This window comes from Rhinolophus sinicus, linkage group LG10 (genome assembly GCF_036562045.2).
Source record: "Rhinolophus sinicus isolate RSC01 linkage group LG10, ASM3656204v1, whole genome shotgun sequence".
NCBI classification, from domain to species: domain Eukaryota; kingdom Metazoa; phylum Chordata; class Mammalia; order Chiroptera; family Rhinolophidae; genus Rhinolophus; species Rhinolophus sinicus.
Window position 1 is genome coordinate 82235864 of NC_133759.1, and position 14974 is coordinate 82250837.

General features: G+C 38.6%; 1 protein-coding gene across 10 annotated transcripts in view; it reads left to right on the forward strand.

The window, feature by feature from the left end:
* Window positions 1-14974, forward strand: part of LOC109451776 (protocadherin alpha-C2) — a 134126-nt gene that overhangs the window by 96108 nt on the left and 23044 nt on the right. For all 10 annotated transcript variants that reach the window (XM_074313659.1, XM_074313656.1, XM_019740257.2 and 7 more), the window contains exons 2-3: window positions 7426-7484; window positions 10448-10536. In XM_074313659.1, the coding sequence (XP_074169760.1) occupies window positions 7426-7484; window positions 10448-10536 (148 nt within the window). The remainder of the gene's footprint in view (window positions 1-7425; window positions 7485-10447; window positions 10537-14974) is intronic.

The following is a 14974-nucleotide window of genomic DNA, read 5'->3' on the forward strand; positions in this document are numbered from 1 at the left end:
CAATACTTCAAACAATACTTCAACATGTTCCAAAGCACACATTCATTTTCTGGATCTAAAATTTAGTGTGCAATAGCTACAAAAGTCTTGGAAAGGGGATGGCTTACTGTACACGAAAGATAGTATTAGTAAATACCCTGGTTTTAAGTCGGCATAAGGCCAGCTTGCTCATTATTATGAGGAATGTCTATAAATTATTGGACAGTGCATGAATGTCTGGATATGTTTGTATAGTGTATTTGTCTCCATATGCATGCTTGAAATAATAGAGATTTGCTTTGTGATTCTTTAAACTTGGATTCATCCCATAAATTTTATCCCATAAATAGTGATGAATTGTTATCTTCCCACACAACTACTTTGTAGTTAGGACTTTTAGAGCTACTACAAAATGAGTTACTAATAATTGCCCCTGCTATATTTTGGTGATATATTTTCAATGACATATTGCTGTGTTTTTATGAATGTCCATAGTTTCACATTCTAAATTCATGCTAAGCTTGAGGAAAGTAATGCATACACACAGAAAAAAACAGAGATGGATTGAGAGAATTTCCCATGTACACTGTTGGCAGATTTATCAGAAGAGCTTGATGCTGGTCAGTGCTGAGGAGCCATGGGAGGCAGATAGCAGATTAAGAAGAACAGGGTAGGAAATCAAGGAGCTTCTAGAATTCTTTAGATCATAGCTTTTGGAAGCATGTCAAAGGGCTTAGCTTTAAATAAGAATGTTGTAGACATTTGCTTAACAAATTCCTGTGAAGCCCTTTTGGGCCTGGGGTGGACTGCAGATGGTGATGAGGCATGGAGAGCAGGCCAGACAAGCTTTGCCATCAGCTGTGAGCTGGAAGCTCAGGGGAATGACATGCCTACCCTCCCTCTCCTAGCTCAAAGCTTGGGGCAATTTGATACATGAACTATTTCTGTTTTACATTGACCTGTGTGTTAATTTGTACTTTGGTACACAAACCTTTAATCTAAGGAGAAAATTATGTCAGAAAAGTGCTTTCTCTTATGGGATTTTGCCAGGAGAGTACATGATTTTAATAAAGGCAAATTTCTGCCCAACAATTTCAGAAATCTAGTGAAGGGCCCTAAGACCTCCAGCTCCTGAAATTATTACAGTGATGGGAAGAGAGTGTCGCGTTGTCATAGCATGGCAAAATGGGAACAAAAATCACTCAACTCTGAAAGTCATCACTGCTAGATCAACCTGCTCAATTCCCATGTTAGGCTTTCTCTTTTCCATACCTAGTTACTGCAGATGGCAGGAGAGTCCTGGGGTGCAATTAATGCCATGTGCCTACATTAAAATTAGATTGGGGTTGGAGAGGATGAATAAGGAAATCTGCAGTCACTGCTATATAAAAATGTTCTGCTTTGCAAGAGAGGTATGGTTTCATTACATGTAAGTCACACATTAAACAAACACTTACCAACATCTAGCACATGAGGAAACACTTAACCTCAGGGAGGTTAAGTGACATACATAGTCACTCTGCTAATGGTATTTTAAGTCGTGTCTAACTCCAAAGACTGCTTTTGAAATAACATTATAGATAAAAATCCCAATGTTTCTATTCCTTTTGATATGGGATCTTCAGGAATTTAGGCTACCACTAGTTCACCTCATAGTGTAAATTAACTGCATTGGGAAAAAGAGAATTCCTTGCAGAGAACTAGGTCACAAATGGGAGGCTCAATGAATAAAAACGTTACTACCAAGCTAATATATTTTTATTTGTTTTACTTTTGGCATAGCCTGTTAAGATCTTTTTTATCTGTTCTTTCTCTGATTTCTCTCTTATTGCTTATCAAACATCAGCGTTTAACACAAGACTCTAATCCTTTGGTGGATTTTACCCCCAGTGAGCTTATTTCACGATCCACTTGTGCAATGAAGTTTTTGAAGTAACTGTTTGGCAATAGGGCAGAATTTCTCTTTGGAGATTTCTGAAAACCCAGTACTGAATGTGGTTGGCACTGCTTTCAGAATCTCCAGGAAGAGGAACCGAATCTTAAGGTGAATTCTGTGCATTTGTGGTCCTGTGACTGCTAATGAGTCACTTTGAGTGCTCTGGGCAGATTTGTCTAACTGTGCCTCAGTGGGACCAGTTGGCACAAGATGTGGAAATCCCAAATGAGTTAAGTTTGCATTTACTTTCACTTATTTTAAACCCATTTGTAGTCACCAAATCTTCAGACATTTCTGTCATTGTATGTACCTACTTACCCTAATTCCAGGTACAGGGACCTGAAAGAGTTAATCCTTCTCTTTAAGTGGCATTTAATTTGTTTTCCCCAGGACTGACTTTTCTCCCTGATGACTCTGTCCTGGATTAGAATTTACACTTCATGTAAAGAGACATGGTGGTAAATTTACAAAAAGTGCACAATGGCCAGAATAGGCAAAAAAATTGTGTCTGTGAACTTTTATTCTACTGTTTCACCCTCTGATAGACACTTTTGAATGGGTGGGGCTGTTTGTTTTGCCATTTCCATATTGGTCCTAGGACTGTTCTTCTGAGAAAAGGTTTATTTTCTTTGGTCTGGTAATATAATCATTTCTTTAAATTACCTCCTTCCTCCCTTTTTCTACAGATCTGCTGAACCAGATGGAATTATGGCAGAGCTCTTCTCTGTCTCTTTATCTTGTACATATTCTGACTGATGAAGAAATCTGTTTACTGTAGCTTGAATGTCATTGGCCTACCCTTTCCTCTGACCCAGGAGTGAGCCGTCATATGGGCATCTGGTCTACCTCAGAACACTCTGCAGGGACACAGCCTGGCATATTATAAATTGTCTATTGGCATGCTGTTTGCTTGACAGAAGAGCAGAGTCAGTTCTGGATACTTGCCTTGATTGGCCACCAATGTTTGCTCTCAATGAGAGGTTAGGATGATGTTCGTCTGCAAATGTTTGAGGAAGAATTGCCATCACCAAGCCCAGAAGTTTAGCTAAATTTAATGGGGACTGAAGGTGTCTTTGAATCTGACTTTTGTAGGACTTCACTAGGCTCAGTATTCCTGTGTGTATTATCATGTGAATATAAATTTAGCTTATTCATATCATAATATTTGAGCATTATAATCTTTAATCATGATTTCGAAAATCAAAGGTCAAGAGAATTCCTTAGCAGTGTTTTAAATCTGCTAGCCTAAATATTATACAAATTTTCTTCTTTCAAGAATTTGAACTTGAGAAATGCAAAGAATGATCTGACATTGCAAAAAGGGAAGAGAAATGTTAGTTCCTTGGCACATAAGCAACATCAGTTCCTTTCTGGACTTGCAGGGTCAGAACTCTGGGCTCCAGGGAAGTGAAACTGTGAGTGAGAGAGTAACTGCTGTGTTAGCAGGCTGTGCATCCAGAATTAAGCAAACCTAGCATTTTCTGTTGTACTAAAACCTGTTAGGTATGTTTTAAAGTCATATTTATTTTAATTTCATGCTCTGTGGATTAGGGGTTGTAAATGATTTCAGAGGGAAATATTTAACCTAGAATTCTCAGATTTATCATCTTTTCAATTTGCTTTACTTGAAGACTAATAGGTAACATAACAATGATTATTTTAAATGTTATGTTCCTTTTTGCTTTAATAACCAACAGTTTATATATTCATTTTCTATTGGTTTGTAACAAATTACCACCAATTAGTGGTTAAAAACAACACTCATTTATTATCTCAGAGTCCTGTATGATATGACTGGATTTTCTGCTCAGGTTTTTACAAGGCTGAAATCAACATGGCAACTGCTCTGAGTTCTCTGCTGGAGGCTTTGGGGAAGAATCTGCTTTCAAGCTTATTCAGGTAGTTGGCAGAATTCAGTTCCTTGAGGGCTAAGATCCCCATTTTCTTTCTTACTGTTGGCTGGAGGTCACCCTCTGTTCCTGGAGGTTGCTCTCAGGTCCTTGCTCCATGGCTTCCTGCATCTTCAGAGGTAACAGTGGAGGATCTTCTCTCATGTGAAATTCCTCTCATGCTTCAAATCTGATATCTATCTCTAATCTCGAGACCCAGATTTAAAGGGCTCATGTGATTAGGTTGATCCCACCTGGTTGATCTCCCTTTCTTAAATCCAATTTACCTAATCATGGAGGAAGAGCCATCATGTGCAGTCTTGGAGATTATCCAGGGCATATATACTAGGGTGTAGGGGATTTGGGGGCCATCTTAGGATTCTGCCTGTCATCGTTTATATCAATGTTCACAGAATATCATTGTGAAAAACCAACAGCGGATACATCCTTAATAGAGTCCTATTAGGAAGGAAAAGGAGCTGCTCCACCTCGTCGCATGTCTCAGGGGGCCATTTATTGATAGCTTCAACATGGTAGTGTATTATTTTCTGAGTAGTCCTATGAGTGTATGAATAGCGTAGGGTTTTCTTAACCTATTTTATGTTAAATCTGTCTTGGAAGAGGTGAATCACCTCAAATATTCTATGGTATAATTAATAAAATGTTACAGAATATATTAAATCTTTGCAATAATTTTGATAGAAACTTAAATGGGTTCTTGTTCTTCAGTAATACTGCATCACCCATATGCACTATGTAATTCACTTTCTCCACATCTGGAGTTTAGTAGCTATTATTCTACTAATAGTTACTACTGTAACAACAGAACATTCTGGGGCTTTTCACCAATAGAAATTAAGCATAGTACTGGGATGTATCTTCCAAGTATTGGGTAAGTCTCCATTGTGTCGGGTGTATCAGAAGTCAGCCTTTCAACTTGCATTTTTCCAAGTTTAATCAAATTTTGGATGAAACCCATGTACATTTTATTATTTTTAATTTTGTATCATTTAAAAATAAAGCACTATCTGGGAAACTCAAAAGGAAAAAAGAAAAATATATGTCATTCCACGTAAATTTATTTAAAACACAGACTTTCACATTAGGGAAACATGACTATCACTCAAGTCCACCAATCAGGCAAGTAACTTAATCTCTCTAAAGCTCATATTTCTCATTTTTACAATTTAAGTACAGTAATGTTGCCCTTGCATGATAGTTCATTTATTCAAAAACATTATAAAAACCTACCAATAACCTGAACCCTGCTAGGCTCTGAGGACATAGCTATGTATTGTGAATATCTGAGGATATACATATGTTTTATGAATAAAACAGATATCCCTTTTATAGAATTTATAGTCTGACAAAGAACGTGTTAGGATAAATGCAGTACAATATATAAAGTGTTGTGTGGATACTTAAAACATTAATTACTTTCTTCTTTACCTTTCCCGTGCCTGATCTTATTGCCATAAGATGTCTCATAACTATGATTCTGGCAAATGAATCTCAGAAGCATCTTATTGCTGATGGACTATTCTAGAAAATAGAAGCATGATAAGTTAAATGTTACTGAGGAAGTGAGTTTACGTAATGAACTGAATTTCCTGGTCAGTCCTGCCAGAACTGTACCATTCAGCAAAATGAGGTTGATGATTTCATTCCAAAGATCAAGTTGCAGCAATTTTCATCATGAATGTTACCCAATCATTGAAAAATTGGCAACATTGACTCAACAGATGTCAACGTCTTTCTTGAAGGAAGGTTCTTCAGCTGACAAGCTGAAACTACTGCTGCTAATGGGAAGGGGAGAGATGGTGATGATATGATTTATAAAAAGTATTTCAGTCATATTTTCACGTTTACAAAATGATTTGCAAATATGTTCTCTTCTGTTCCCTCTAACACAACTGGTAGAAAATGGGAACCCATTCATTTTGTTTGTAGTTTTATGCTACTTTATATGGAATATCCATAGTATTTTGTGAATTTAAAAACCAAGGATGGAACAACTTGAATATTCAGATCTTGCCAACAGAGTGGAAGGGGACCAAAGAGGGCAGTTAGTGTATGGGGACATTTGAAGGAAAGTATCCTAGAGTTGTAACTTTTTGTGGGCCTTGACTTTGGCTAAGTCTTTAAATACCATTTAGCCGTTCCAGAGTCTGTCTGGAGAGGTGCTGATCACTTCTTCTTTGGATGATATGAAGAAGCGTGTTTATGAAATATTGTGCATCCCATGAATGAACTATAAGAATAAGAATTATTGACTTTTGAAATAGTTTATTGGTATTATGGTTGCTTTGTGTCTGCCCAATATGATAGTTATAATCCAGAGGGAAATATAGAACACAAGCTGTTTCCTCATCTTTCCACTCAAATAGACCTCAGCTTTTTTGTGACAGGACCACTTTAATCTCTGCCCATGAAAACACATCAAGAGGAACATCTATCACAGGTTTTTCATAATAAAATTTTTGCTACTTGATACACGATAGTGATGGTCATTGATTTTTGTCCCCATTGATTCCTGAGTAGCTTCTACTCAGCACATAACTCCCCAAGCAATCTTTAGGTGCCCATAGTTTCCTCTTTGTTCCCTCCACTTTAGCTTGACTGTAACGGATCTTTTCAACACATATGTGGTGCAGAGTGAGTCAGGTTCCTTTTGGGTATCAGCTATTCCCTATGAAGCAATCAGAGCTTAGTGAACAATAACTGAGTGAGGAGGCAAAGCACTCAGAAGAGCAAAGAACAAATACAATTTTATGAAGAGGATTATGTAGCAAAACAAGGTCAAACTCCATCGTGCTTTGTTTTCTTCTCTGTAGCATTCATTCCTCTTCAATCAGCAGAAGAGATGGTTATCAGTTGCTGGCATTATGACTGGGCACATCCATCCTGGGTCAAACATGCTGCAGTCTGCAAAGACAGCAGCAGATTGCAGTCTTCTGCAGTCCAGCCAGACCAGCAGAACTCGTATAGCTGTGTGCCTTGTTATAGCTAGAATACCAAATTGGGATGTCCCTTAGGGCATGTGAGGGCAAAAACAATGAAAGCTTTTCCTGTCTCAAAACAGACAGCCCTTCCCCAGTGCTGCTTTCAGAACATAGACCTGTTTGGGGCAAGGCGAAGCCCAAGCTGGTCCTCACAGCATCATTAAATTTGGTTTTCCATGATATTTTGCTTGTGCAAGGGTGCTGATAAGCTAATTTAGTGTTCTGAAGTGCAATATGTATGGTTTACCATATCAACCCTTTCCCAGTTGAATTAGTGCTTTACTTGAAAAGTACCAAAGTGATGAGATGTACTTTTAAAACGACATTTAAATTAAAATACTAAAACATGTCACTTCCTTATCCCATTTTCAAATAAGAAAAAAAGGACGAATGTGCTCCTATTCAGGTTTTAATTAAGATATTGTAAGATTTCAATAGGATAAGAAATGAAATAAAAATTGAAACTAAGTGTAATTTATTAGAGTTGCACATAAAATGGCTCCTTGAATACTTTTTTAAAATGCATGGAAATACTTAAGAAACAAGTAATCAATTAACATCATCACTGGGAGCTCATTGTTTGGCCATAGTAACAAAAACTCCCTTTGTGATTTTGCAGCCACGACAGCCCAACCCTGACTGGCGTTACTCTGCCTCCCTGAGAGCAGGAATGCACAGGTATGTATTTCTCTCCTTCCTTCACTCAGAAGTATCTTGAACTTTGTATGGCTCAGATAAGCTATGTTTCTGTAGGCCGGAAGCAGCTGTCAAAACTAAGAAGCTTTAGACACTTTGCCAAGGGAATGCAATTATTTTTGTCCCTGTGTCTATTCCTTGAAACATTGGAAGTGGTCAGTGCCAAATGCTTATCAAGTGCTGCCAAATAAGAGTCCTTTAAAATCACAGAGACAGGCTGCTATGTACTTTCTCAATCAGAATTTCTATAAGGAAGTAATTCTAAGTTCCTTCATCTCTTCTCTATCTATAATTTCTGTCCCTCCCTTAAAAATTATAATTAATACTGATGCTTTTGGACTTGAGTACATTGTGTATATGTATGTGTTGTCTACCTTGGTTTTCTGTCAAACTTTGACTGTTATAGCCTATCAACCAGTATAATTACAATTATTCTTGTTCATGTTCACCCCTATTAGAGTCTCCTTATATCTTCCATCTTGTTGTTATCATATGGCCATCAATGGCATGGGCTCTTCAGAGGATGAGTCACGTGAAGGGCCTTTATTAAATATCTGGAGACCAAATCTAGCTTACTTTAAATTAACCTAGAGTAATAGCATTACTCTAAGACTCAGATTAAATATAATTTTGCTTTCTCTACTTTGCCTCTTTGACAGTAATTGATTAACTACCATTATTCCCAGAGCTGATCTAGCATCCATCCCATGGGGTCAAATAAAAGATTCATTATTTGTGAATGTCTTTGGAAACCAAATGGAGAAGGCTAAGAAATTAATGATCACTACCACCAAAGGATTTAGTTTTAAAGAAGAAATAAACTTCCAACTTAAGCGCCTCAAAATAGCTGGACAACTCTTAAGTTGATCTTCACAAAACCTAGATCAAGTTCTGAAGAGAGAGCTTACAAAATATGTGTTGAGTAAATGAAAAATTAGTTTTAGTCCAATAAAAATGCATTCAATTAAAATAAATTAACATGTTTTCAAGTATTACATTACAAATTGAGCAGAAATCATTATAACAGCTGCTATTTCTGAATGAGAAGTAACAAGGGAAGAGCTGAAGATCATAGTTGACTTGGTGGGATGTCACATAGGAACCTGGGTCATAATTTTAGGCCAGAAACATTTATGCAGATGACAGAATACTAGGCATCAGAAAGATTTTTTATGTATGTTAGAGACCAACTATGCTTTTTCCGACATCTGAGCTACTGGGGCAGAGCCACGCAATAGGAAAAAGTGTGGTTTACCGTACCAAATCTTTCCCAGTTGAATTAGTACTTTACTTGAAAAGTAGCAAAGTGATGAGATATCTCTTAAAAGCGACATTTAAAATAAAGTGCTAAAACATATCACTTCCTTATCCCATTTTCAAATGGGGAAAAAAAAGACAAATGTGCTCCTAATTCAGGTTTTAAATAAGATACTACGAGATTTAAGTAGGATAAGAAATGAAATAAAAATTGAAGCTAGATGTAATTTATTCTTTAAAATGTAATACATTGATTATATACTGGTATTAGAGTTGTGAACTTAAATAATACTCATCTTTTTCATGCATGTGCTTGGCTTCTTGGCCTTTCCAGCCTTAAACATCATGTAACTGTTCCTTTGAAAATTCTGTTTTGAGTTGAGCTGGTTCAAGGGTAGTTACTCTTCAAAATTAATCTGATTGAACCCATATAATTTGCTGATGGGATCCAGGAACATGTGAAGCATATTAATATTTGGAAAAAAGAGGAGATTCTAGGGTATACAAGAAGGGAAGAATAGCAATAGGGCAGAGCTTAATGACTGAATTTCCAAAGAGTAAGAGAATACTGAACTTATAGATGGCCCTCCCCCACAATAATTCAATTTTGCCTGCTCTGTTTCCTCATATAACCCCATTCAGATGGTAGTATACGTTTTACATTAGTAACTTAATTTGCAAGATGAACCAATGTCTAGAGTCCTCTAATTTTGGTGAAGGTTTCCTTGGATGATATTTACTCTTAAAGTCTCATTTCTTCCTTCCTTCCTTAATTAATCCAATAGATATTTGAGGGTCTAATATGTGCTAGCATAAGATATACACAAATGACTATGATGTTCTCTCCACCCTTGAGTAGTTTATGTTCTAGCTCTACTTGCCTCTAACGGTCTCCCAGTTTACGTCTCACTCTCTGCCATATTTCATGCTGAATTGATGTCTTCTGAACTGGAGTCCATGCGTGGTGGTGTTAAGCTTCCTCTAGTCCCAGAAAATGTAGGGTGGGTCAAAAATAAGGTTAAAATTAATTGAGTAGCCAAACCAGAATAATACTACAGTTATCAGCAGATAATTTTTGTGTGTTTTCTCCTTTGCTATAGAGCAGGGGTGTCCAAACTGCGGCCCGCAATCCATTTTTAATTGGCCTGCAGCAAATTCCAAAAGTATATTAGTTTACTTAAATAAACCAGATGAGGCAATACGTACTTTACCTCGAGTGAGTGGCCCGGCTGTTTGTGTATTTTACCGCATATGGCCCTTGGTGAAAAACGTTGAAAAAGTTTGGATACCCTTACTATAGAGGATCCAGAAATAAGAGATCCAGCAAGAGAGACTTGGGGCTTTTGAGAATAAGTTCTCCTCATTTGCTTCAGCACTGAGATGTTAAAATGGCATTAGCCCTCTGATGGGCTTCCAGTTAGATTAAATGAATACCACAGCATTAATGAAAACCAAAGTTGCCATAAAGATAAAACATGTTTATTGCCTGAAAGGTACAGCAGGCAGTGAGTCTGTTTTTGCAGTTTATGCAAGGTGACGGCTCAGCAGTAATTGCTTCTGTTCAAGCATGAGTAGAATGTGTTAGCTGCAGCCCTTCCTCCAGAGATGTAAACATTTTCTAAGGGTGGAAGGAGATCTGGAAAGGCATTTATGGTCTGACCATTGTTTGGGTCTATGTGTTTACTCAGCTCTGTGCACCTGGAGGAGGCTGGCATTCTACGGGCTGGTCCAGGAGGGCCTGATCAGCAGTGGCCAACAGTATCCAGTGCAACACCAGGTAAAGACCCAGGGTCTCTCCCTTCTTGCTTGGGCTCAGGAAAACAATCAGATGACCTGTTTTTGTAAGATCAGGAATGTTAACAGCTCTCTTTTTATCCTTTCTTCTTTTCCTTGCATGCATGACTTCCTTACATACGTGGTTATTTTGATTTTCTACTTAATGTCCTTCAAGAGTTCAAAACAGATAATATAAGTGTGTGTGTGTGTGTGTGTGTAAAGTTATATTCTAAAATAACTAGGTAACTTTCAAGTGCTTAGGTTCTCCAAGTTTCACAGAAAAGATTTTGTGGCCTCATGCAGAGAGATAACACTGTTAGCAAAGATCTTTTGGTTAAAGACAATGGAAATCCTCTCAAAGTAGTGAACAAAAGGGAGATAGGTAGGTAGGTAGATAGATAGATAGATAGATAGATAGATAGATAGATAGATAGATAGATAGAATGGTGTTTCTCATGGAAGTGGAAAGTTATCAGAACCAAGGCGCCACCCTCTTTGACTTTTTTTTTTTAACATTTCCCTCTTTGACTTCTGACAGTCAAAGTCAGATCTGCTTCCTTCGCACTCCACATCATTCTGCAGACTGACCTCTTTATTGCCTTGACATGCATGTTGCCCAACATGACCGCCTCACAGTTTCTTAGTTCAGAAGACCAATTCCTAACCCAAACTTTCAGGAAAAAGAATCTGCCAGGTTGAATCAAGAATCCAGTGGCTGGGTGAGCACAGAAAAATTGCTTCAAGTCACATTTCCTGAGTTTCTTATTCTTGCCCAATCACTAAAGCAGTGTCATATCGAAAAATACAGCTTCGGAGGCTCATCCCTGTGGCAGTTTTCAGAAAGGAAGGATTGTGGAGGCTGAAAATGGTGTCTACCATAATCCTCCATGAATAGAACATTATGATGATGATAATAGTTAGGAATTATTGAGCCATGACATACCCACTGTGCCAAGCACCTTACATGTGTGATCTCATTTGTTCCTCATGACAATCTTGCAAGGAATTTATTATATCTATTTTATAGATGAGAAACTAGAGACACAGAGAAGTTAAGAAACATACCCAGGTTCATATAGTTTTCAAGTAGCAGAAGTAGGATTCAAACCCAAGTGTGTCTAGCACTTATATTCAAAGCATGGCTGGCTTGCACGAATCCATCCAAATTTAAATACATACACACATACATAACAGAGGACATAAGTGTGTGTGTGTGTAAAAAGTACTTTCCAAAAATAATCAGGTGCCTTTCAAATGATTAGGCTCTCCAAGTAACATGTGCAGCTAAGGGCCCATTTTTGCTGGCAACTCTAAGGGCTTTCGTTGATTCTAATCAGCCAGCATTTGCTATTTATGAATGTTGCATAATTCAACTAAAAGTTACATTTGTCAAAAAACAAATGCACAAGTTAAAGCAATTCATTAGAGGACTAATATTGCCAGATGGCAAGGGGAAGAACATAAATTAGTTCATTGACAAATCTGCAGCCCCAATGCCAATGATGGAGTGACGAAGTGATGGAGGAGTAAGTGGGTTTAGACTGCCAAGCATGCAGGATGGGGAGGCATCTGGAAAGGTGAGAAGTATCCAATCAAAGCAGCCACATAAAATCATGCCCTGCTATCCTGCCTTCATGTCAGGGTTTTTCTTGTTCTCCTAGAGGCTTTGTAGGTCAGTCTGGTAAGCCAAGAACTCACTTTGAATACATTCTCCCTTTCATTGATGATGCTGATTGGTGTATATTCCTAGGAACTGTCTACTGATTATTTCATTTGCAGCTGGCCCAGGTCTCTCCTTCAGATTCAAAAGAATGTTAGGAACCCATCTTTTTGACAAAAGATAGGGAAGGAGTCTCCATTGCTCCCCTTTCCTACTGTCTAAACCCCTCTTCTATAATCCCTTCCCTCCAGGACTGTGCCTCGCTGATGACTCATGAGTCAACAGTCCTTATGGACTGAGGTGGACAGAGCTTACATCTGCCAATTACTCCATGGGTGACCCAACCATACTTTTCAACATACCTCCGTACCAATGATAGGAAGTTAAAGGGATGCTCCTCTGCCTTCTGCTCTGTCTTTTTGGTACTTTTAGGTTTTAGGACTCAAAATATGTTCTGCACTGGAGGGAATATGCATAAAGATTAAGATTATGATTTGGAGTCAGATCTGAATTGAATTACAATTCCAAACTTACTTGCTGGGTTAAGCAAATTGCTTAAATTCATATTTTATCAATTGCACCATTTGTAAATTGGGTATAATAATAACATCTGTCTTATCGAGTTGCCATGATAACTAAAGCAGAAAGAGCTGAATATAGTGCTTGACATATAATATTAATAAATGTCTGATCATTTTACTCCTTTTTTGCTGGGATACTTTTGTATGATCTGTGAGGTGGTCTTGGCTGATAACCTGGTGGCCAGGATTCAGTAACCCTTACTTCTAAGCCCAGATACAGACCCTCTAAGGTTTTCTGGATCATCTGGACATCTATACAGTCCAGTCATCTCTCAGCTGCCCTCTTAGAGATGAAAAGTGGAGGATTTATTAGTTCTGCCTAAAGAAAAGGAAAATACTTCAGAAAACTTGGTTGTTTCCAGTCCCAAGTAGAGCCTGCCTTTCATTGATTCTGTTCCCTTAGTGCTTCATGATGAAGGTGCAGTTGCTTCCAAAAGGCTTCCTCTTGGTGCCCAAGTCTTCTTACACTTGTGTCTGAGTCCTTCTCATGAACCAGTACCTTCTCATACCAACCCTACAATAGCTGCAGTCGTGGGCATAAAGGAAGAGAGGCCTGTTGTGCAGTATCCTCATTCATAAGTGTCCCTTGCAGTTGTTTTTCCTCTGAAGATGAATTCTTTGCTTTGTCCCTAAACTTCATTTATTTTCACAGCTCACAAAAGCCTAGGATAAGATGCCATGCTCTGAAGGGATTAATGGGGACATCACCAGGTGATGTTTCCTGCAAGATAAATAAGTTAGGCATTAAATCCGTTAATCCTGATTACTGGCCTCTTTCTCCAGCCTCGCTTCTGTGTAAGCAGACCTGGACTACCAGCTTCTTGCTTTTTTGACAGCTTCCTGTGAGACTGAGCAGAGAAAGAAAATGAGCTAAATAGTAAATGCAGGACATACAGTTAACAGCCTCTTCTCCGGATGGAGGAATGTGTTTTGGGAAGAAGGGCATTAAAGGGCCAGTCCTTCACATTTACAACTCTACCTTGCTCCATATGAATGTTCTGAAGAGGTTTTAATGAGTGCCCTCTTGTGCCCGTTCCTAGAGGGAATTCTGAGAGGTTATAAAAGGCTGCTGGACTTCAGGACACCAGGCTGCTTTGCTATCTTCCACTGGTTCATCCAGGCTCCTCTTTCTACATTTCATGGGATCTCAGGACTTACTGAAGGCAACAGTCAAATTATTTTTGGAGTGAGACCTATTCACTATTTTCAGAAGAGCTCAGGGAATTCCCAAATACACAGACAGCACTGCCAAAAATAACTTTACAGCTTGTCAAGCAACACCCCTGGGGATCCGGGACTGGACAGTGAAAGATTAATTAGGTAGGTAAGGCAACTAAGGCGCTGAGGCTTAGTTAGTGAACCTTAGTGGGGAGTGACTAGGCAGTGGTCCTCTAAGGCTGGTGTCCAGAGCAGTGGCACTAACCATACCTACTGAACCAGAAATTCTCAGGGTGGGCCCGGACATCTGTGCTTTAACCAGCCCTGCCTGTGATCCTGGTGTACCCTAAAGTTTAAGAACTGGTCTAGGGAGTCAGGAGTAGATATTCCTAAGGTTGCTATCTTTGGAGGCTCAGAAACCATGCAAAGAAGCATCTGCTATGGTTCTTGCAAGAAGCAGGAAGCCTTTCCCCATGTCAAGGAGGAAATCACTAAGAGCTCAGGCTTTGGGTCAGATCAGCTCTTTGGATTCTAGCTCTGCCACTCAGCAGGTGTATATCCCTGGGACCATTACGCAGCTTTTCTGATTCCCAGTTTCTTTCCCTGTAAAATGGAGATAAAAGCAGTGTCTACCTTATAAGGTTGTTGCAAGAATTAAATGAGATAGTACACACATATTACAAAGCCTGGAGAACCATGTTTACTAAATGGTAGCTATTTTTATGATTTTTCAAGGTATGAGTCTATCCTTCAGCTTCAGAATATAGGTCTGAATTGTTCTGAGTAGTCTCTGTGGAAAGGCTTTATTATACAGATTTTTTTTTTTTTTAAGTACCTGTCTTTTTGTGTCCTTGGGGACTGTTTTTGCCCTGGTTTGTCATATCTCTTTGCTCTGTGGAAAATGGACACAGTTCATGTATCCCGGTTTTAAAGAGGGGTTTGGGCTCTTATTTGTCTTAGGGATTCTTACCCCTGTGACAAAATCAACTCCCCATGGAGGGCCTCCATGGAAACTCCCATCTCTGACTCTTCCCCAGAAA